The sequence below is a fragment of the Oenanthe melanoleuca genome, chromosome 5 (genome assembly GCF_029582105.1).
Source record: "Oenanthe melanoleuca isolate GR-GAL-2019-014 chromosome 5, OMel1.0, whole genome shotgun sequence".
Taxonomy (NCBI): Eukaryota; Metazoa; Chordata; class Aves; order Passeriformes; family Muscicapidae; genus Oenanthe; species Oenanthe melanoleuca.
This window is the reverse complement of record NC_079339.1, coordinates 46,950,367-46,974,953: the sequence shown is the minus strand read 5'-3', so window position 1 is coordinate 46,974,953 and position 24,587 is coordinate 46,950,367. Positions and strand designations below refer to the sequence as shown.

At 41.5% G+C, this 24,587-nt stretch overlaps 1 protein-coding gene across 4 annotated transcripts in view; it reads right to left on the bottom strand.

Annotated features, from left to right (window-relative positions):
* The window catches only part of C5H14orf132 (chromosome 5 C14orf132 homolog), a 38,003-nt gene extending 13,650 nt beyond the window's left edge, over positions 1-24,353 (bottom strand). For 3 of the 4 annotated variants that reach the window (XR_008840667.1, XR_008840666.1, XM_056493669.1), the window contains exon 1: positions 24,095-24,353. Coding sequence is in view for 2 of the 4 variants with exons in the window: in XM_056493669.1 (XP_056349644.1) it covers positions 24,095-24,124 (30 nt within the window). In the remaining 2 variants the exon portion in view is untranslated. The remainder of the gene's footprint in view (positions 1-24,094) is intronic. The other variant, XM_056493670.1, reaches the window with a different exon arrangement.
* Between the last annotated feature and the right edge of the window lie 234 nt (positions 24,354-24,587).

Here is a 24,587-nt window from a genome sequence, read left to right as displayed (position 1 = left end):
AAGAGGAAAATAAGAGTAACACAAGCTTGTGATTGTAATGGCACTTTGTATCTGCTGAGGAAAAATGAGGAAATTCCCACCATAAACAGAAAAAGCCATGGGGTGTAAGTGGAAAGCCAAAGAGCAGAACTCAACAACAAATGTATTGGAAAATAATTGAACAAATCCTAATTCCATTTCTCAAAGTGGAAAAGGGCTGCTCAGATCCTTCCTCCACCACCTCTGAGAAAATGGTGATGCCTCATTATCAATTTGGTGATGTGGCCAAGATTCTGGGTAGCAAAGAGAAAGACTGACCTTCATATTCTTTTGATGTTCCTTCTGCTCCTTCTCCCTTAGCCTAGCAAGGCTGTTCTCCAGGGGAATGTGGGGGGATGTGTGAGAGATGGGAATTGGCAGCCATTCACAACAATGGAAGCAGCGACACAGTTTCAAAAGCAGAACTACATCGAGATGAAAAATTGTTTAAATCATTAGACTTCAGGCATGGGCAAAAGTAACCATTTTGTAAATCACTGTATCCTTCAGCATTGCATAATCAGGATGCTTTTCAAAAACACTAAAATAATTTTAAGGGGCAGGTGTTAGGAGCTGGAACTAGGAGGATGCAACATTTTGGACATCATCTTATTCCTCTAGAGGAAAAAATGACTATGCACAAATTCTTCTATGTTACATATGCTGACCACTGCTCAAACCAAAAAAAAAAATTTGCATGTTTCTCCAATCCCTGCTACACAGCCCATGGAAAATTAATTGGCTGAGATTTAACTAAACCATACTAACAGGCTTAGCTCTATTTCATCACAGAAATTACTTACTATTCCATGCAGACACCAAAGCTTTCAAACCTTCCAAACTATAAATCTCATGTATCTTATGTTGCACAGTGATGGCTGTACTGCAAAGACAAGTTGGGATACATTCATCTATTGAGGGAATTACTACCTCTGCAGCTCTGCTGTGCCTAATGATGTGATATTGAACCTATCTTCTAATATGGTAAGAGTTAGGTCACTGTAATAATGCAAACACACTGGGAAGAATATAATTCTGTGAAGACTTCCAGAGATTAATTCTCTCATGGAAAATACTTGCAGGCGTCCAATAATAAACCTCAGAATGGAAATTAAAACAATTTAATAGATTCAACTTATTCCAGAAAGATTATTTTATTTAAGCTTATATATTTTATCAGAGTCTCTGAAAAAACAGCAGAGAAAACTGGTAATGATGTGTGCAATGTTATTTTGGCTATGCAGCATTTTTATCCAACATTTTTTCCTATTTTTCTTTCCCTTTCATGTTGCATTACATCTTCACAAACAAAGGAGAGGGAAGGGCTGAGGTATGCTGAGAGAATATTTGAGGTATATCTCTTATGCCATATTTAAGGCTATTTTTGTAAACATTTTTGCTTGTGTACTTGGCACTTAGTTCAAGACATACAACAAGCAGAGAGGCAACAAAAACAAGGTATTCCAGTTGAGATGGACAAAAAAACCAGAGAAAAATCTGACACAGTGCTAGTCCTCTTCATGTCTGGAGGTGTTAAAGATAGCAGCCAGCATAAAGATCAAGCAAAATAGAGAGCTGCTTCCAGAAAGAAAGGAGGACAGCCAAATCTCCTACTGCACACACTTCATTTGATGGAATACCAACATGTGTCAGGCTGGCATCCATTGTGATCCCATCAGGCATATCAGCCACAACATATGGCTTGAACAACCTACAGACCACACATTCCTCTCAACTCATTCTGTAAGTAGCAGTTTATAAGTAGCAGTTTATAACTAAAAAGCCACAATTTGCTTAAAAGTTAATCCTATTCCCTTGCATTTTTGTCTCATGAGTGAACCAATCACACATTACACAAGAGAATAAAAATTGGAAGGTGAAATAATATTGATTTCCTAATTTCTAGTATTTGAAGAGTAGTACTCATTAGGATAAGAAAAGTTCCATCCAACAATTAACTATTTGTTGAACATCATGAAGAAATAAAAGCTCAATCACATGTCAATCTTGAGTGCTTAAGTACTCAGTGCCACCAAGCAAGTATTTCAACCATCTTTTAGGATTTGCTGCTCCCACAGCAGAGAAGTAACATGTGTTTCTCTTCCCCTTTGGTGCAAGATCAGCAGGCACAACATTAACAGAATTTACAATGGTTTAAAATAAGCCTGTCTCGATTTGCTTTGAAGCAGAAGAGAAGCATCCATACAGGACATTTCACTGTCTCTTTGTGGGGGCAGAAACCTTCATCAAAGTGTGAGAACAGCCAGCACCAGAGCCAAATATTCCATATGTTCTCACAAACCCAGATACTCACAACCCAGGTTTTGCTCATGTGCTAACCATCAAGGGATGATTAAGTGTGGCTGAACTGGACAGCAGCTGATGACAGCTTTATCATGCCAAACAAACACTGAACAGCCAAGCCATCTGTGTTTGTGCGCTCATGTTTAAGATTGTTCAAACAGTTCAGTTCACATTACAGAAAAATAGAATAAATTATGCATTGGTTTGATTCTCTCTAGATAAGCCTGTCTATACATGTATAGGCAAAATAGCACTCCTTAGTGCCTGACATACATGGGATGGGTACAAATCAATGTTTAATGTATTATACTCATATTTGTAATTCAATACTTGTGCTTTGAACTCTTGGGTCTGCTCAGGATAATTAAAGCTGTAGATATGTAACAGCTTTCCTCAGGATGCAATGTTTTCCTACCCTAAAGTGATTCCTGTAAAAGCTTCTTCAGTTATTCTTGTGTTATGGAAGGCTGAGCAGGGAACAAAGAAAATAAAGTCAAAATGTATTGTATCTGCATTTACCCCTCATTTCACTCAGTGGAATATGAATTATGGAATTACTGCTGGCCTGGAGAACTGGAACAGTTGAGAGAGAAGTGATTTGGTATTCTCTCATGCCTGATGGAAGATGCAAGTTCACACTCCCCTGGTGTCTTAGGATCTCAGGATGTTTGGAGAAATGTTTTCAAAGTACATAAACAGGAGAGAAATGTTGTTGTCCCTGAACTTGGCAGCTGTCCCTGAGCATGCTGCAGTTCAGGTACTGAAGAAATCCCCTCACCAGAAGAGTGCACCAGTTGAAAATCTTTTAGGAAAAAGGTGTTGAAAAGTAATCAGAAAGTGGGCTGGCTCCAAGGTCAGGCAGGCTTCCTCCACAGCCTGAGCCAGAGTAAATGCACAGACTCCTCTGCAGCTGAAGTTCAGAGCCTTCTGTCAAAGCAGCAAAATAACAAAACATGTAGGGGATACCTTGGTGCTTTAAGACAATGAAGCAAGACACATATACCCACATAACTTGAGACATTTACACGTGCAATTTAGTGATGGTATCTTGCACCTACAGATGCAATTTTAAAATAACCCATCTGGCCAAAAGCAGTCTAGGATTGAGAATAATTATCAGATACCAGAAGACAAAAAGCAAGGCGAAGTATCAAGCAAGTGAACCGCACCAAAATCCAAAACTCTTGTTTCTGGAAACCCTTAGTACAAGTCCTACAAAACAGTTGTGAGGAAAAAAAAATACTGGCAGAAACACAACACTCTCAGCCCCAGGAGATGTGCACATGCATGGCAGTGCAGTTCCCAACCCTTGGCTGAGTTCTTCAGTCCAAGCTTATATATTCAGATAAAGAACTCCTTGATCTAGATTATAATACTCTTACCCATGCTAAGGTTTTATTTATGATCCCTCTGACCCCAACTTAAATAAAATATCTCCATCTCATTTTATCAAGGCAGCAATGAGTGTACCATAAAAAGATTAAATGATAGGGGAGACAAAAATTGGAGCATTCACACAGATTCTCACCAAGGAGCCACTGGCTCTGAGACAGGTGCAGCTCAGTGAACAACAGAGTTTGGTATCCCTGCACCATTCAGGGATACCTTAGAACTTAATGCAGCACCTGATAAGGGAGACTTCTCAAAGAAAGGTAACAGGCAAAGGAAATTTCATTGGACATAGCCCTATAACACTCTGAAGGTTTTTGCATCTGGGGGAGAAAGAGAGTCCTCCCTCACCCAGTGCCTGACACAGAGGGACCTTCCCCAGCCACAGGAAATCTCAAGTGCAGCTCAAGCCTTTTTCAGGCTGAGCAACACTCATCAAAAATCCAGCACAGAAATATTAAAAAGCAGCATGGGAGTCGTTCAGTAAAACAGTGCAAATATGTAGTGCTTGCAAAAATGCAAGCATTCCTCTCATCTTTAATTGTTTCTATTTTGAAATGCTGGATTGACGATCTTCATTTCAAAAATATCTCCAAGAGACTTGTGCATCCCACACCACCATTCTATGTCTTGCATGAATAAATCCATAACACAATGAGGCTCTGAGAGCTCAGGAAGAAAAGTCACAAAGAAGAATTATTACTGAGGATGGCACAAGAAACAAAGCTATCAGCAAATAAAAAAAAACAAAAAAACAACCCACAGAGAGGACTTAATTCCACCTGGTTTGCCCCCTCAGAGCAGCCTCTTTAAAAATATTCTCAAACTCACCATCCAGACAAAAGGAGATAAATTTAAGGATTTAAATTGGACATGAAGAGATCCCTTGAGAAGACAGCTATTGCTCTTCATTGGTAATAAATGCGAAGGTAAGTACCTAATCTTAAAGCAGTGCACAGTGCTTATTTGAAAATCTGTACAAAACCTCAAAAATGTATCTCATTAGGTGCTGGAATAAGAACTTATTTCCTACTCCTATTTAAGGGTACCTCCCTACTTATTTCCTACTCATTTAAATTTTCCGAGTTGCAGCAAAATTGAAACGTACATCTAAAATTAACTACACAGACCCATTTTAAATGTAACTAAATCAATAAACTAGCAGTAAAAGGAAAGCAGAGAAAAATGAAAGGATTTTTCAAAAGTAATTATAATTTCTTTAAAGGTAGTTCTGCATTTTGGAAGTGCCCTGTGAGTCATGAGTGTAATATGAATGATTGTATTTGGAAGACATAGTCAGAGGGATAAACACACATCAGGTAACATAGAGCTTAACAGATCATAGACCATAATAAACAGGTGACCACTGTTCACTCAGGATAAAATGAAATCAAGTTCAGCACATTTGCAAAAAACCAAAGTTTTCTATTTATTTGTTGGTAGGGCTGAACTCAAGAGTTTTTTTACACAGAGTTTTTCCAAGGCCTGAGTAATATCTTTGCACCATGGATGCTGCTTTGAGTGTTTTCCTCCTAGCACAATTCAATATCTGATCAATTGTCCCTTGAAAATAAACTGGAAATCATGCTGTGAGACATTTCCTGACTAGCAAGACTACACCATTGATCCCTGCATTACATCCTACCAAGTACCATTTACCAAGTTAAGACCTTATATATTTATTGTCAAGTGTATAGAATTAATTAGAGAATAAAACCACATTTAATCCATCCCATTGCTCGAAGAGCATCATGGAAATATAACTGATAAAATGGAATACATCAATGCAAGATGTCCAGATTCAGAACAACCTGAAACCAGAAAGTATTCCCCTTGGAAAAAACTTGAACATATTCAAGAAGTTAGTGTTTCATTTTCCTAAGGGAATCTCTGAACAAACTTGTTTGATCCAGCCTGTAATACAAAACACATTCATATGAAACAAGCAAACTATGGCAAAATGTAGCAAGTCAAACCCCTCAGAAGGACCTCAAGAAATGTCCCTGTGATCCCTAAAAAGGACTGGGTCCCAGTAAATAAAAGAGCAAATGCAGCATGGTTAAACTTTAATTATATTTGGCTCCCTCAAAACAGATGCTCACAGCCAGATTTCTGTTTCACCCACTAATGACTGTCATACACAATCATGTCACTGATTTCAGAGGGCTGCAGGGTTTGCACGCTCACAGGCAAAACCAACAAGACACAGCTAAAGAATATTCACAAATCCAACACCCTGCTCCATCCAACAGGGATATTCAGACACTGCAGCAGAGGTAAGAGAACCAGACTGTGCCATGCTGTTTCAGGAAGAGGAGAGCAGTGCCCTGCTGATGTGCTTGGGAGGCCACAGTGAGCTCCTCCTGTTCACTCTCTGGTCTGGGCTCCTGGGCCATCCCACACTGCTGAAAGGATAATGTGCCAGTGATATGTAAAGACAAACAGGCAGGCAGGGGTCAGAAGGAAGAGATGCATCACAAATATGTTCAGGTGAAGGCAAGCTGTTGGGAAGTAATATGTGCCTTGGGTATTTCACATTAACCCAGAGTAAACCTCCTCCCAAGAAATCTGTTTGATTACTTCAGATATGACCCCTATGAAATTTAGAGTGGGCCTTCATCAACTTCAGCTTTCTGTTGCAAGATCTACAAGGAATGTGATGGGAAATGGAAGCACTCATTCCCAGTTTGAGGCTGTGTCTCTCAAGCTTGGGTCTTACCAGCTCAGACAACAGCACATCAAAGTGGAGTTCGAGTGTGAAGCTTGAGTCTGGTGCTATGCAGAATTTCTGGCATGAACCTAATTTCATTCATTAAAATGAATGAATATTCATAAATTTATTTCATTTCATTTTATCAGCTTGTTTTTCTTGCAGCTGAAATAGAGAAGTAAGAGGAAACAGAAACAAACACTTCTGTCCCACTCCTTTGGTTCTGGGAGTGGACAGAGCCTTAGTGTGACTACACACCAATTCCTACATACACGTAAGGGTCACCAGTGATTTTAAACATGTTCTTCAAATAGCAGGTAGAGATCAGACCCCACCTGTGTATCCCAGCTCTGCCCACAGCAGCACTTTCCCCCCTGCAAGGCACTAAATTACTCCAGCACTGAGATAACAAAACCAGTGCCACCATCTCCAAGGTGAAAGCAAAGCCTGGATTTTGCAGAAGAGTAAGCTTCCACCTCTCATCTTCCATCATAACCCATTTCCTCCTATAATCCTGTTGTGCAGGCACCATCTGTTTCCCCAAAGGGAAGGTGCTTGCTCTTTGAGGAATGTAGAAAAACTGAGGTTTTGAGAACACCACAAGTACTCCTTGTCCACGTAGTTATACTCTCTGTAAATCTCACCAGTACCCATCCTTTCTATTTCAAGCTTATTAGAGTTGTACCATAAGAGAAAAAAAAAGAAGAAGGAGCATTAACAATTCATCCAATTCTTGATGATCTGATGGAGAAAAAGAAGATCATTAGAGTGCACAACTCACTGCTGGGGAAATAACATTGGGTCACTCTGGCCTTTAGAATAAACAACTACCTTTCAATAAAAAGGATAGTCCATACTGTGTCAAGAAAACCCTTATCTATTACTTGGAACCCAGCCCTGGCTGCCAATTGATTGTGGCCTATGAAGGCTCCAAACAAGATGGGCTTTGAGCCAGAATCTGTTCACATGCAGAGAAACATCAGCAAAAACAGCCAGTCAGGATTTGTGGCACAATATCTGTGTTATAAATCTGATTATTTGCACAATGAAGGAGGAAGAAAAAGGAAAGTGGAACTAATTTTCTTTATGGATTTTAATATTCCCCTTTAATTAATATTTAAAGTTCCTTCTTGCCTAATCTTGTCTGCTTTGATTATAAGCTCTTCAGGGCTTTTTGCACATTTTCAGTGTCCACCACAAGATCTGCTAATGAGTCTTTAAACATTACTTGGGTTCATCTCACTTTCAATTCCAAAACTGCCTTAATCCTTAATGGACTAGTAATATTCTGATGTTATTTTTTAATCAATCTCATCTACAGCTTGTTTTACAAATCCTAATGAACCAATGGCTTCCCAGCACTGAACAAACTCAAAACACAGCAAGCTGTTCTCCTGCTGGAAGCATAAAGGCAAAGCCAAGGGCTGACTTTGAACACTTTTCACCAAGAGGTTAAAATACAGGGGCATGCTCATTCTTCTTTTCAGAAAACACAGTGGCTTTGGTCAAAAGCTGCTTGCCATTCTGGGGCTGAAAAGTGCACAGCTGACCCCTGCTGATCTCTAGTTATGACAGCAGAAAAGCAAGGAAATGCAGCATTGGCATCTGCCAGCTGTATTTGGGCAACCACAGACAGAACAAGATGAACTGAGCTGACAGCCTTAAAATATTTATCTGATCCATATTATTTTCATCTTAGCCCTTCATTTAAGCCTGCAATTTAGATGGTGGCATGTTTCTTTCCTTTGCAGAAATGCAGACAAGATATTTTGCACATGAAGAGTTGGACATTAGGGAAGTGAATTACAGGGATATTGATGTACTCTGATTTCTCAAAAGGTTACTGTGATCTTTTGTTGATTAAGAGACAGATGTCACTAAGATAAATGCTTCAGTTGCTATTAACAACATCTCCCAGTGAAACATCAAACATTTTTACACAAAGTGCTGGATAACATAAGGAAAAGTTACTTCTCATGTCAAAGAAGGAAGCCTCTAACCTTCATAATTCTGCTTTGCTTTATAGTAGAAATGTAAATGCTTGATTTAAGCAACACTGATGCACTGTTCTTCACAGCTCAGAAACCAAGCATTAAAAGGCACATGTAAGAAAGCTTCTTCCAGGTTTTAGCCCTTATATCTGCTGGCCATCTTCAAGTGAAAAAGATATGAAGGAAAAGAAGCTACCAGGGAGACTAAATGCAATTTTAATAAAAAATGCACTGCAATTTTATATCATGATTTCAGATGATATCATAACATTCAATGATGAATAGTAGATTCATGATGAATCTGCCTCTTTTTCCCATAAATATACTGAAAGTGAAAAGAAATTAATCTAAACCAGACTACTGCTAACTGGACTCCAAGCATATTTGACATAAAACACAGAGGTGCAGACTTCAGTTCAAGGTGATAGCCTCCTCTTTCGTCCTTATTCATACTCCACACACAAATTTTTCTACCCTCTCCAAAGACATGGAGTCAGCATAGCTCTATACACAGTTGTTTTCAGGACTCATGTATTTGTTGAAAAGCTACAAGACAACTTCATCTTTCACACAGGCAACTACAAACTCCTACTGGGTAGCTTGAACTTGTTGCTCAGAGGACTTGGTTAAAAAAATTGAGTGGGAGGGTGCAGAAAACCAATTATACAACCAATTATAATTTGATCATAGAAGGCCTGCAAAGGGGAAAATACATTTTTAGTCCACCTTGACACATGTGTATAAAGACATAATTTCAGTGAAAGGGTGAAAAATCTAAAAAAAGATTAACCTGAAATGGACTATGCAAATGCAGTCCTTGTAATGCAGTGATGCATAAAACTGGATCTGAACACAGATCTGAAAGCAGATGCATGTGTGATGGCACAAGACAGTTTTTATCTCAATTACTAAAAATGCTACACGGAGGGAAGAGGAGGGGCATGCTGGCAGACAGCTGCAAACAGATGTGAACAAGCTGCCCCTTCCCACTCACAGGGCTCACCTGGGTGCTCAGAACTGCCCCACCAGTGAATGAAGAAGGATGGGAACTCAGACTGCTTCAGGGGAAGGAAATTTGCACAAATAAGGATATCCACAAAGCAATGATTCCTTTCTGTTGGCTTCATTGCATGGCTGCTCAGGTGAGAGCATTAAAACTGAAAGGCTAACAGGATTTACCAACACTGTAAGCAGCTTTCAGAGTTGTTCTCTACCTATCTCCATTATTTAAACTAATTAATCTCCATTTCTTATTGATTGTCACTTTAATTGATTGTTCTTTTATTTGTTTGGCTTAAACCCCTGATATGAAAGACATTGAAGAAGGCTGGCCAAAATGAGATATACACAGGCTGCTGTTAGGCTCCTCTGTAACACAGTTCATTACTCAGAAGAAAAGGGTGCTGCTACCTGGAATGCAGTAGCTGGATGATAAACAACCAGTGATTATGGAGCATTTTTTGGGAGGATCACTGTCTGGCTGACAGCTTCAGACATATATGGATTCATGTATGAGAATATAATTATGCTTGTTTTCTCCAGAGATGTGGAGAAACAGACAAAAATCCTTCAAAATGGTATTCAGTGGACTGAATATTCAAATACCTGTGATTTGAAATGTCTCAATTTTTTGCCTCTATCTAGGTACTAACAATTTTAGTTAAATATAAGGATCCCATAGGGCATGTGAAAATAAAGAAAAAAGGTCTTGATCAACAGCCAAGAATTAATGAATGGGAAATGAGAAAAAGATGGCAATGAGACAGAAATCCAAGGAAGGTTCCACACATCAGCAGTCCAGCCATGGCCCAGTATCTTACCAACTTTAAAAAAGGATAGTTTTCAGCAGCTATTGTGGAAAAAGACAATAAAGAGGCTTTGCTGTATGTGTGAAACTAAATGCAAGGTTGAGGATATACACGGGAAAAGGCAGCCCTGAAATATAAAAAGTGATAAATGATCGAGATCATGGCAGCTGGAATTAGATGAGATTTTGAAGGGAAATACAGAAGAATGGACAGGATGGTTGACACAAGTGTTTACTTATGATATAAATGCTCCTCATTTGAGACAGATGAATAAAAGACCAAACATGAATTAACAAAACAATTGCTTGTTCCTTTTGTTAACAATGTCAAGTCCCCAAATCTTCATTGCACTTCCAGTTTGCTCTGCATGCAATGAAGTGCAGAGTGCATATAATTTCTTTATTATTTCCTCAGCTTTTATTTTTCCTTCCACAGGTCTGTGCAAAGCTAATTTGCCTTTTACTTATGGATTCTGAGCAGTTTGTGGGCACTGCATTCACGGTGCCTGATCTGCTGCAGAAGCAGCAATCACCAAAACTCCCCTGACACTGCCTGCAAGACACATTAGCAAGCAGATTTACATCTGCTTGTGACTCCTGTGTGGTTTTTTCAGTCCTACTATATGTGTCCCAGATGTGACAATTTTAACACAATGTTTTCAGCATTTTTTTTCTCTGAATCATACCTATATCATGCAGGCAAAGCCTGTGTTTGTTCCCACTGATAATTTACAGCTGCTCTCAGCACTGAGCACTCAATGCACCTGCAGCAATGGATCTGGGAGCAAAAGTGTCAGAAACACCACTGCTCCTGGATTCCCCTTTTGCTCTTCTGTTAAAGGCACCTCTGCCCTGGCAGACAGGGCTGTTCATGCTGGTGGCAGTGGCAGAGGGGCAGCAGAAGAGCAGTGCCACCCATTCTCCACTCACTTCTGTGCTCCTCCAGCTCACAAACCCAGCCAGGGCTCACCTGTCCTTACCTGGCAATAGGAGCAGCTGGCATCCTGTCACCCTGGGGCTTTCCTGGGCAGGGAGGAAGCTGTGGGCTGGCTGCCTCTGGCCAGCATCAGGTTTGCATGATGTGAATGCACATATGCCCTCACTGCTGCTTTGCCTCCTGCTTTTTAACAGCAATTGTTCCCATCAACTTGTCTCTTTCAGAATGTGTCACATTTTTCAAAAAGTGGATTTGGAGGTTATCTAGTGGCATCTGTGAAATAGATTAAAAAGGGAAAAAATCCAGTTCTAGAAGATTCAGGTTTTTGCTGATGGTTCCCACAACATAAATCTGGTGCATGGTTTGGGCAGCACAGCTCACAGTTAAATTTGACCTACAAAAACAAATGTAGCCCAGACTTATATGAAATAAATATTCCTATGGCAAAAACAGGATCACATTAGAAAGATGACTGGGAATTGTGCTGCTTGAAGGACTGGTTCCAGTAATTCCAGGGATCACAAAAAGCAAGTCTACTTTATGATTAATTAGATGAACAGAAAAAAAAAAAATTAAGTGGGAAAAAAAAAATGAGGCCAAATATGTTGTCTGCTGTGCTTTGGAAGCTACAATCAGATGCCTCCAGGGAAATGCTGAGCTCTCCTAATGATGAACCAGTGAGGTGGCACATCAGGTATGAGATCCTACACAGAATGTAAGTTACTGAATGAATAAATAAATAAATACATCCTTAGTGGTTCTCAGAGATAAGCACCCACATTGTTTGATACCAGCTGGTAAGACAGGCAGAAAGGGAGCAGTACCACCACACAGAACCATGGCAAAGGAGGGTCAAATGGTGGCACAGTTACTCAAACTCTGCCCCGTGTTGCTGTGAGTCAGGAATGAGCTGCAAGGCTGCAGCAGCCCCTTAAAGCCAGGTGGCAGCCAGAGGGATGAAGCCTCCCAACAAAGAAGGGTAAAATGTTTCATTGCAGCTCTGAAGCCCCTGAAAGCAGCATCCATGTAGAGCTTTTAAGTACACACAGTTTTCCACACACTTCAGAAACAGATGGGTAGGTAAGCCTGGTGCACTCAAGGATGATGGCTCTCAACTCCAAGCCAAACATACAGATCCTGCCATGAGATGCTCCTTCTGTGTCCCCTCCACAGCTCTGAGGAGGAGGAAAGCACAGACAAAAGGACAAACAGAGCACAACATCCATTGTCCCTAAATGCTGTGTCTTCATGGGATGTTATGGACTCACCCTCTTTTTGTTTATCTGGGATTGTTCTACTTCAACCTCCAAAACTGACCACAGATTTTAATCCTATCAGCTTTTCTTGACTTACTCATGTTTTTTTGCATATCTACTGTCAGCCACTGTTTCACTTTAATAAAGATTTACTGACTAAATACAAGTCTCATGCCCACATTTCTGGGGATGCAATGATGGAAAATATGAGCTTCTGCACTTGTTTTTTAGATATCCATGAGAAAATATTTATATTTTCAACTTCTTTACCCCTCCACATTTTCAAACAAAATAGGAAAGCAGTCTCTAATTGGTATTTCTTTAAATGTTTGCTCAACTGTGAATTTACTTGGCCTTTCTTACAGTAAATATCACTTGCTTACATGTGAGAATTACTCATCACTGCTGAGCAGGTAATAAAATGAGGGAATAAAATGGCAGCAGAGGACAGGAATCAGCATGTTCCTGCATTTGGTGAGCCACATCCCTCCTTGATACAGCTTCACTCAGAAGAGAAATGTGTGCTTTCACTAGGTAAGCACGTGGCCTTGACTGTAACTCTTCTATTAAGTTAACAGAAACAGAAAGTGCTGACAGAGCTATTTTACCTGTGCCTCGATATTTTTCAAGTGACTGATTTTAAAAATGAATTGCTAACAATGCAACTGCAGGAATATCATGTTTGTTTATCCTCACATCAGTGACTGAGAAGCTTTAATAGGTGTGACAGCTGCTGCATCTCCTCTCTTGTCACCACTCTGCTGCTCCTGTGAGACAGGCAGTGAAAAGGATGACTACCAGGACTGACAGGAGCATAGCAGGATCCTGAGGCAGAGTTGTACATGAGCTCTATTACTCCTAAACCAATGTCAGGGTTTCTGTTAAAATCAGCACACAGAAAGATGCTGTTTAGTTTGGAGAAGAGCACATCCTGTTCTGTTTGTTGGCCAAGCTTTACTGAAATGGTCCAGAGTCTGAAAGTCACAATTTTCCAAATTTCTGCAGGATCATTTTGAAGGAAACGACACCATAATTAAAAAAAAAAAAAACCAAAAAAAAAAAACAACAAAAAACAAAGAATAAAACAAAACAACATAAAAATCAAGAGCTTGATAGTCATAAATCCAGTACCAAAAGACAGGGCTACAAGCTTCAAGCTATAACTTCATTAATGTCCAGAAGAACTGGAGGGATGCTCTCAGCATTACCTGCTGGGTAATGCTGCACATGTGGAGTAAGAAGGATTTGCTGCTTTTCCTCTGCAAGCAATGGCCAGTTTAAACTTCCACACCAAAAAGCACCAAACTGGGAATAAGTGCCCACTAAATGTTACATACTGCTATAAAAAAAGATATTACAGATGTGGTGGAGTCCAGTTGAATTACCATCATAACCTTGGGCAGTACAAGGTATTGAATTAAAGGTATTCAATACAAGGTATTGAAAGGTATCCTCTTCCCATTTCCCTTCACTTGTCAGCATGACCCATGGCACATGCTGGCACCTGAAGGCTTTAAGGCACAGCAAGGGATTATTATCATGGCAGCCCAGACTGCAGCTTACATCAGCACATTATCTCCTGCCTTCTCCATGCCCTCCCTTCTGCCAGACATGTACTGTGCAGACCAGAGGTCAGGAGACAAATGTTTTAGAGGCAGCAGTGTTTATTTAGTCATCCAAATACCCATCCTTAAAGTGCTGTTAAGGGTATTATGTACAATAAAGTGATAAGCAAGATATGTACCATGAAAATCACCCATGCTGAAAACTACAGCTGGCTGGGTAAAGAAGGTTACCTGTGAAAGCATAAAGGACAGTTGTAAAAGAAGTCAGGAGGTGCATGTCTCTTCTCACACTTGATGAGATTACAGGAGAAATGAGTTGCAAAACTACCTTGGAGAACAAGGGAGAGAGCAAGCACAGCAATTCAGTTTCTTCTGCTTCTGTTTCATGTCCTTGAGAAATGCCAGAGAACGCACCAGGAGAATAAAACATCTGCCTCCCTGACAACAAATCTCACTGCCTTGCTCATCTGCACAGTTTCACTGCATGCTCAATCAGATGGCTCAGAAACCACCTCAGAATGAACATTTCACAGCCTGCATCCTGTCACAGAATAACCATTTGGCATGCCTGCATGGTAATAACCACATATTTAATGAAGGTGACCTCTAGGTCTGTGAGGAGAAAGATATCATAGCACAAAGAAAGAAAGAAGAGTGTTTGTGAATGAATTTTCAATATCTTTCTCACAAGTGATTGCTGGACTCAGCTTCTAGAGGAAAATTCAGAACTTTTCAGATTGAAGTTATAAGCAACTCTGCTCTAGCTGAAGAGCAACCAAAACATAAAACAGAACAAAGAAGGTAACATTTCCATTCCTATTCCTGAGATTTAGATTCTGCATCAAGTGCCACTCAATTTTTACTAATCTGCAGCCCAGTCAAGATATATTAACAGGCTTCAGTCAACTGGGAAAATTTCTGCCATGTTGCTTACAGTGATTGCAGCATTTAGTTTGCTGCTTTGATGCATTTGCATTTCTTGTCTTGGACAGGAGAATTGTTTACTCTTTCTCCCCCATCTTCCAGAACTAAACTCAAATTTCTGTAGGACTTGAACTGGAGCTGGTGCAACTATAGCATCTGAAATAATTTATAGAAGGTAAGGATGGAGGATATGAGAGACAAAGAAAAAAGACACACAAAGAGGAGAGCATACCTGAGTTGGAAGGAAAACATTTTACATATGCATAGAAGAGAGAAGTTCAGGGGTGATGAAACCCCTGAGAAAGATCCATAAAAACCTATGTGGTGCATCAAGGAGGGTAAGGTAGAAAGACAAAATGAGTAACCCAACATATTTCAAGTGGAGCTCACTTTTAAAGAAGAGCTTTTATAATACCTCAAAATGCTTTGGCACTTCTTGCAGATTATTGAGGCATTTAATTATATTCTTCATTTAAGCAGAAGGGAAGTTCAGAGAATAACATACTTTGGGCATGCACTTAATTATGGTCTAGATATTTAAAGGCAATCAGCTGCTCCAAGTCCTGGGGTTCAGCTGACATCTCAGAAATCCTTTAAAACTATAAATTTTAATATTTTTGTTTCTGCATCAGTCCTATTGTTACTTCTTTCTCTCTGAACATACACCTCAAAACTTCTACACATCAGTCAAAGAGACATAGCTGTCTTTTTCTCTTCCATGAAGCAACTCTGTTATTGGTCTCTTTTACCAGTTATAGAACCTAGCACAGCATCCCACATTTTGTAAATGCTCTCCCAGCTGTTTTGGCAGGGAAAAAAAAAGAAAGAAAGAAAAAAAGCCACAGTGGAAGTTTGGTTTTGTTTTAGTTATGCAGGTTCATTCCTGGGGTGTTCCCCCTTTTGCAACATTTGAAAGCCTTACAAACAAAATTACAACAAACAGAATCAGCTGAGGTTAACAGCTTTTAATATTATTACTTTGTAAAACATTTCCACACTACAGATAATCACTTTGCAAAACAAAAGGAAACGGCCCCTGCATCCAGCAGCATGCTTCATAGAGGAGCTGAGCTTTTCTGCAGTGACCCTAATAGTAATGATTTCTAATTAGCTGCTGCTTGCAGGTTTGGGCTCTGGCAGCTCTCAGGAGCGTGGAATTCAGCTAGGACTAAAGATTCAGTGTCAGAGCAGGTGTCATTTGAAAAGGCTGGTGCTGAGAGACAGGTGAGAGTGCTGTGTGGTGTGTGGGACAGTGGGACAGGGCAGGCAGCAGGCACTGCTCACAGCACCAGCTCTGGCTGCTGTGCGCTCATGGTCCTTCTCACAGGGAGAGATTTCCACCCTGCACACCCCCTGCTCCCTGTAACCCTGCCAGCACTGCACAGCACACAGCCAGTACGTGTCTGTGTCACAGCTGGCCATGTTTTCTGCTGCTGTTCAGTGCCCAGTGTAAGCACAGGCACTCCTCACTGCAGCACCCTGACCACACAGCACCTGCAAAAGAGATGTCAAGGAGTTCACACACTTTATTCTGTTCCAAAGTGCTCATAAATTGCATATGAAATGTCAGGATCCTGCTTGCCAAGGGCTTCCATTCCATGGAAACAGAACAATCCCAACATGTTAACCAGCACAAGAAGCAGATCAAACTGATCAAGCCACAGAACCATCAACAGATTACAACCAATTCTCAAGGATCTTCCTTTCATACTTCAGCATGTATCTGCTGGAAAAAAAAAAAAAAAGTGTCTATAATAATCACAGAGAGCCATCAGTTTTTCAAAAGATCCTTAAAAATCATCATCCCTGTGAACAGAGGAAGGGGTTAACAGTAATTTAATTCTGTATAGGAAACTATACTCATCAAACCAAGCTGTCCACTGAAATAACAGACAGGGGACTACAATAGACCTCACTAGCTCAGATAGAAAATTCATTCATGACCAAAAACATTTTCAAAGAAACTAAAGTCCAGCAGAGAGACATAGCAAATTAACAGAGCTGGTCACTGCTGAATTTACTTGGGCTGCTGCTCTAATTTTCTGCTTTCCACATCACTGCACTCCTTTTGAATGGTCTAATCTTTGATCAATTATTTAATTTGATGGTGTATGGTCACCAAAGGATCACACTGCTTTACTTAATCCTGGAAAACCCTTTGAATCATTTGGAGTCTTCTGCTTTTGTCTGTTATGGGAATGAGGTTAGGAAGATGATGAAACTAGCTTCCTAATGGCCAACATCCATTCCATTTTCAACAAAACTTAAACCAGGATCTCCACCCCTGTGTTTGCAGATCATCAATTAGTTGAGAAATTCATCTTAAATTAGCCAAAACCAAGATAATACCACCACCACTGCCACTCCAGTCTGTGACCAGTTAAGTTTTTCCAGCCTGTGGATTCTGAGGATCCAACTGGTCTCAGCTGCTACCCAGAAACTCCTTTCTCATCGAGTCTATCAAGAGAGATATTGCTCAGTGTAGGACAGGGCTGGGCTCTTACTGTTCAAGAAAAACCAGGCATCTCAACAAACATCACCAACAAGCAAGATGTTTGGCATGAATGCAGTGCTGCTTCAGTCTTCATTCCTCTTACCTGCCATCTCTAGCTATTTGCTGGGTAAAACAGGACCCCAGCTACTGCTGCACTCAACTGTGTTGTGAAATGCTTTATGTCTGTAAAACATGTGAATGTCTATTTGCTATTGTATTACAAACCTCCTTTCCACACTCGACAAAGATGGAAATCTGCAACATCTGCTCTGTTTGTGAAGCTTTTAGCATGTAACTGCTGAAAATCATGTAAATTATTTCAAAAAATATTAAATGTGTTACAGAATTAGTCTCACAGTTAATGGGCACATGAAACACAAATAAATTATTTTGTTTCTTCTAATCCTTGTTGTGCAAAGGTGCACAAATACATGTGCCACATGAGCTTTATCCTCCTTTTGCTTCCCCACCACCCAACCTCCTACCACATCCTCCTCTTCCAACATGTAAGTGCTCCAAGAGAAATTCATCATGCTATTAATTGATGAAAGCACAATCACTCAAAACACTTAGTCTCAGGCTTCCCTGAATTAATAATATGACCAATTGTAGGTTTCCTCTAGCTCTCCTAGGATATTTTTCTATGAATTACAAAACATTCTCTTTCCATTTGTGCCAGGCTGAAGACACCTCATTTTAAGCAAGTGGACAGTCCTGCTGATGTTACTGGAACAATATACACGTGTTCCAAGTGCAGGAAATGTTTAAGTGTTTTGCTGGATTGGAATCACTGCTTTTAACATCTTTTGACAGCAATTACAAGCACAATCCTGGAACAGCCTCCTCCAAAGTGCAGTATCAACACTTTATAAAAAGAGTATGCCCAAATCACCAATGAATTTTCAAAAGCTTTGCTGGAACAGAAATTTCTACTATACAAGACTTGGAAATGCAGTCTGCAGTGTTACTGCAGTGATAAGAAAAGTGAAGGGATTCCTCTTGTTCCTCCCACTAATAAAAATCTAATGCAATTGTTCTAAGCAGCCAGCACAAAAAAAATTATTCTCACCTCAACTGTTGGCAATATCCTGGATGAGGGCACTGATTTCTGCACACTAACAGGATTTTGGCAACATCTGGGTTATACAGCTGGTCCCTCTGGCTGTGCTATACCACAGCAAGATGTCAGGACTTAAGATTGAACCAAAGCATCTGAGAACTCCTTAGCTAAACTCATATCTGCTCTTTCAGCTTCCTAATGCTTTGATTCTATTTACTGTAAGTCAAGACATTCTGGAGGAATCAAAGAATGCCAGAGAAAATGACTTTAACCTTTGGAAGAAAGTAGAGCTGGTAGAGTAATGGTCAGTGCCCTATTATGCAAATAAGTGAGCACAGAACTGGTCATATAAAAGAATGACTGGAAGCTCCTAGCTAACATTATTAATGTTTAATGCTATAGATCAAAGAGATTTTATCCTAGGTTTTAGATTATAATCAGGGCAGCTTTTGACAAGGAGTTGTTCATGCATCTTTTAATCCCAACTTTCCATTGGTTTGCTTTTTGCTTATCTCACTTTTTAAAGAAAAAAAAAGAGTCCTAAGCATACACCAGTAATGTCAAAGCTTCCAAATGGCCACCATTTAGCTTTGTCAAAGACAGACTCCCCAGGTGCAAGCATGACTGAAAGGTCTGTCTGTCTTTCTCTGGAGCTTTCTTGGGGGCACATGTACGGACACAAAGACACACGCAGCTCACGTTGAGCAAGCAGCCTGGATTCTGGTTTGAGCTGGTGGGAATAACCTACCCAAACCACAAATCTAAACTCTCTCTTTTTTAATACCTTCAGATTACCTTGCTGTAAGAAAGAGCACACAGCTAATAAAGGCTTTGAATCCCTCTTGACCCCTGAGATGGAGAATACATAAAGAAATAGTGGAAAACAAATGCAGTTTTACCCTGCACTCTGGTTCCTCTGTGCTGATACAGCAGAGTACAGCAGATCCTAATTGTGCATCCTCTAATATCCAGAAATCTCATTAGAAAGGAATTAAAGGATACTGGGCCTATGTCTGGGATGTCTGGAAATGCAGCAGCTCTGCTCAGGTGGCAGAGTGTCCAAGAACTCCAAGCACACCCTCTGTGCACACATCAGCTTTGCAGCAGGCACATGGGCTGCCCATGTCAGCTGGAAAATGTGAGTATAAAGCTGAGGGTGAAGGGTCTGGAGCACAAGTCTGATAAGGAGGGGCTGAGGGAGTTTGGGATGCTTAGCCTGGAGAAAAGGAGGCTCGAGGGGACTTTGAAGAAGGCTGTAGCCAGATGAAGGTTGTTCTCTTCTAAGCACCAAGTGACAGTGCAAATTTGAAACAGCATCAGGTTGGGCCAAAGGAGGTATAGATGGGATATTAGGAAACATTTCTCCATGCATAGTGTTGCCAAGCATTGGAACAGGCTATCCAGGGAAGTGGTTGAGTCACCACCCCTGGAGGTAATTAAAAAATGTGTAGATGTGGCAGTTAAGGACATGGTTTAGTGGTGGACTTGGCAGTGCTACATTAATGGCTGAACTGGATCTTAAATGTGTTTTCCAACCTTTAAGTGACATAATGACAATGATGTTATGATTCCATAAGTCAAAATGAAAGGCTATTTTAAATGAAAGTTTGCAGAATCTGCTATTATAATATTTTCTCATAAATAACTCGCATGACATTAATGACCCTAAATGAACTCAGTTCATCCTGTGTATTCCAGGGCTTTTCAGAAGTTATATAGCTCTTAATAATGTATGTTTCATGTGGAAGCATGGATTGTTATTCTGACATGGTAATAGGAAAATATATGGTTTCTTCAAGGTGCACCAAGGACCACCTCCCTGTTTTGGGAAAAGTGGCCTGAATTACTGCCAATGCAATGAAAGGCTTCAAGTGACTTGAATGAACCAGACCTGAAATCTTAGAGGAGTAATAGAAAACACAAAAGCAATGAAATTATCTTTATTTTATAATGGTTTTGTGTCCTGTACCAAATTTGTTCCTTTGTTTCTCTAGCTCCTGAAGCATGGCATCACTTTTCATGTTTAAATCAATTCCCCATCACTCCAATTGAAATGAAAGATTATAAAAATATAACTTTTTATCACTAAACTATACTCAAAGAATTCAATTTTGTACTTTGAATCCTCAGAAACTCTTAACAAAGAGGTTTTGAACACGGAGAGTCATCAACTATATCTGAATTAGTAAAAAAAATCCACAGAAATTGACATACTCCCAAGGCTCTTGCTATCTTTTCCTGTTGTAAATGTACAAGAAGAAAAGACCATTTGTCTGACAATTAAAATTTTATTTTTACTGTAGGGAAACATACCCGAACATAAAACCACTGAAAATTAAGGAAATCCAGTCCTCATTTTCAATATGAAACAGAAAATACAGAAAACCCTTCAGGAAAATTAAATTGCAAACATAAATCTTGAAAAACCTATCAGTAACATTATGACTGCAGCTCATATCAATTTGGATCATACTGAAGACCATTACATCATTTTTTATTCTCTGTCTTCCCATTTTTTTCCCCACTAAAAGCTGCTATTTTTTTCAGGTTAAAGACATGTTTTAACCCTGCTCCCATTAACATTTTTTCATTAGCTGGCTGTTAAATCAATGTTAATTTTAGTCTGTCAGAGGAAGGGAGGGGGGCAGCTCACCCCTGGGCATCTGCCCCTAACCCCTGATAAAAGCACTGAGTGCTCTTAGCCTGGATGCAGCACTCAGCACCTCCCAAAACCAGGCTTTTATGCTGGAAGCAAAAGTCTCTACCTATGAGAAGTGGCTATTTCTGAGGTTACCAAGACTACAAGAGCATTCTGAAATCACTGAACAACACACAAAGAAATGAGCCAGTCATACAGCTTAGCAGTGGCTGAGCATCTTTGGCACAGCGTCTTGAGATGTACAGCATTACTTTAATTAAAATATGGATTTAGAATGGAAACCCAATGACAAGCTGCTAATAGGCTTTGACTAGGTATAAGTCCTGCTCATTAGCACAAGGGACCTTAAACCAAAGCCAATTAGAGCACCAGCAGAACAGAGGACACCCAAGCCTGCTCAATCAACTACAGACTGGAGATGAACCCACTGATGCAAAAAGGCTTATTTTAACAACAGATTAAATAGTTACAGTCAAAAGCTGTTCTTCATGGCATAGCTAATAAATACAATACAGCTGAGGTGTTCAGGGGGTTGCTCAAGCTGCAGGGAGCAGGAGGCCAGATTTTAACTTTCATAACACACTGCAGAATCACTGAGGCTGCAAGTGGTAACCAAACTTACACACACTGCTTCTGTGTGTACATCAGAGGGGCTCTAACATACAGGTCATTTATGCTGTCTCAAGACATCTAGCAAAGCCAGCTGGGGTCCACAATGAGCAGTTCAAAGGTGTGATAACACACAAAAGGAACTCATAGGAACATAAATAGTATACAGTATTCTGTAAAAATAAATTAACTTGAGAGATAACCACTGCTTGTATGCCATTATGCATCTCAGTTTAGATATTACCTATTTTTCTACAAAATATTATTGTGTCTGGTATTCATCAGGTATTATGTAATACCTGCTGCAGGTGGATGATAATGAGAGTGATAGCAGAGCATCTTTAAAAGTGATTATGAGCAGGAAGCACAAGTCAATAATTCTCTTGTGTTCTCACTCATTTGTTGTTGAGGATATCTCACTGGACCACACAACCAGAGATGCTACAGAAATGATTCAAACACAAAAGACAAAAGGATATAGCAGTGAAAAGAAAACTGAAGAAAAGCAATACCTAAATTAAAGGAGTGATACACTGGGGGTTAAATGCCACCATGGTGACAGGGATGGAAAGGGCTGACAGCTCAGGAAGGTACAGGAGGCCTGTGCTGGTGAGTAACAGAGGGAAGTGCAGGCTCTAACCTAAGAACTGGATTAATTTCCTTCAGTAGAAAAGCACCCCAGGATATCCTCTCCTACAGCTCAAAGGTTAATTACACAAAAACCCCCTGGAGGAATTCCACACAGGCCCTGTGCTGTGCAGACCCACTGAGCCCTGTGAGCCCACTGGGAGAGGTCTGACAGCCCTGACTGCTTCCTGCCATCCTCACCACCCAAAGGGCTTTGTGGCACACAGCTCCACAGCATCCCATCCTTTCTTCCTCAGGTGTATTGCCTCACCCTCACCTCACACTGAAACAAAAACTATCAATTGTCACTTGTGACAAAGGAAAACACAAATTAACCCCAAAGGACTGGGGAGAAAAGCACGTTTCACTGTAAACTGTTGCATTAATAACCTTAGTAAGTGTAGGACACATTTGCACTGAGAACTGTTCTGAGAGAAGCAAAGCACAGTGCTTTGTGACTCTTCCAACACACAGAATTATCGTATGAGTTATGTAGAATATGGGGCAGCAAGAATAAGGGAGAGTATAGGAAGAGAATGGGCAGCACTAGTCCCAGCTTTGGCACACTCCACTCTGATTATGGGTAAAACCTGCTGCTGTGCTGCACCTCTGCTTCTGTGCTATGGGGGCATTCCACTCCAGCCCAGCACCTAGAGCTCACTGATTGTGCTGAGAAGGATCGTAGGAAAATTATCTGACATCTGCAAAATTTCTTTTGAATACTCCAGTTATCAGGAAGATCTCATATCAATAGAAATTATACTTTCCTCCCCATTGTGGTTTTCCTTTAAAAAAATTCTTAGAAATACATCCAAAGGGAAGAGATGCTTGGACAGCCAACTGCTGTCAACAGAAAGGCACCAGCCTGACAACCCCTCAGAGTGGACTTTTGGAAGAGGACAAGACAAAACAGCTATTGCATTAAGGAAACAGAACAACAGCACAAGAATTAGATTTGGCTTCCAACAAACACCTCCAGCTGAAGTCAGCACTCAGACAGCAACAGTGAAAAAGGCTTTCCTGGACCCTACTCCACAGTACCCACATGAATAGAAGAATATATCCTGGAAAAGGTAATGGATGATCAGTGAATGTGGCTTTCTCCCAAGCACAACACTGTCTGTTAAAAACCCAATTCACCTGGATTCACCATGATGATTTTTGGCTTTGGGTGGCTTACAGCCAGTACATACTTCTCAGTATATTAAGCAGAGTACATTGAACAGCAACACCCACAATCATGCCTCAAGCTGGAATCCAGAGCTAAGCGGCAATTTAAAAAATTTGTTCATGCTGAGGAGTATTTCTATACACGCCAAGCTGGATTCTGTATGCTTTGACAACAACTTAAAAAAACCCAGAACCACAGATGCACATACAATCGTACGGAATGGAGGAAAAGAACCGAAAAATCGCATCTCCGATTTTCATTTACAGTGGGTCTCGGAGGATGGAGAATGATGCTCGCCTTGCCCACCCGAGGCGGGCGGGGGAGCGGCGGCGCTAACAGGTGCTGCGCCGCCAACTTCTCCTCGGCAGCGCTGCCAGCTCCAGCCGCCTCATTTTCCCCTTTCCTTCCTCCTCCTCGCCCCTTCCCCAAGGCGCGGGGCCGCTCAGGTTTATCCCTGCGCCGACGCAACTTTGGGCAGAGCGGAGCCGAGCGGAAAGCAGAGGAGGGATGCGCGCCCCGCCGCCCCGCCCCGGGCTCCCGTCCCGTCCCGTCCCGTCCCGTCCCGTCCCGTACCACCTGCGCGGCCATGAAGGACAGGTCCATGGCGCTGCCGCTGGAGCTGCTGGCGGAGCTGGCGGAGGTGCTGAGGCTGCCGCTGCCGCTGCTGCTGCTGCCGGGGGCGGGCGGGGCGCGGGGGCGCGGCGCGGGCACCGCCTCCCCCAGCAGCGGCGGGCGCGGCCGCGGCAGCGGAGCCGACACCGGTACCAGTTCCAGCTCCGGCGGCTCCCGGCACAGCCCGGCCCGGCGCGGCTCCGGGAGGAGGCGGCGGCGGCGGCGATCCGGCCCCCGCGCTGGGCCGGGCCGGGCCGGGCTGGGCTGGGCTGCGCTGGGTCCGCCCCCGCGGCGGGGGGAGCCCGGGGCGCTCCGCTCCGCTCCGCCCGCACCGTGCCCGCACCGCTGCCCCTCCCGGCCGGAGCCCCTCGGTCCCGGGCTGTTCTCCTAGGCGGAGCGCTCCTGGGTCCCGCCGGCCGGAGCCGGTGAGCGATGCGCTGGGAGCGAAGCGATG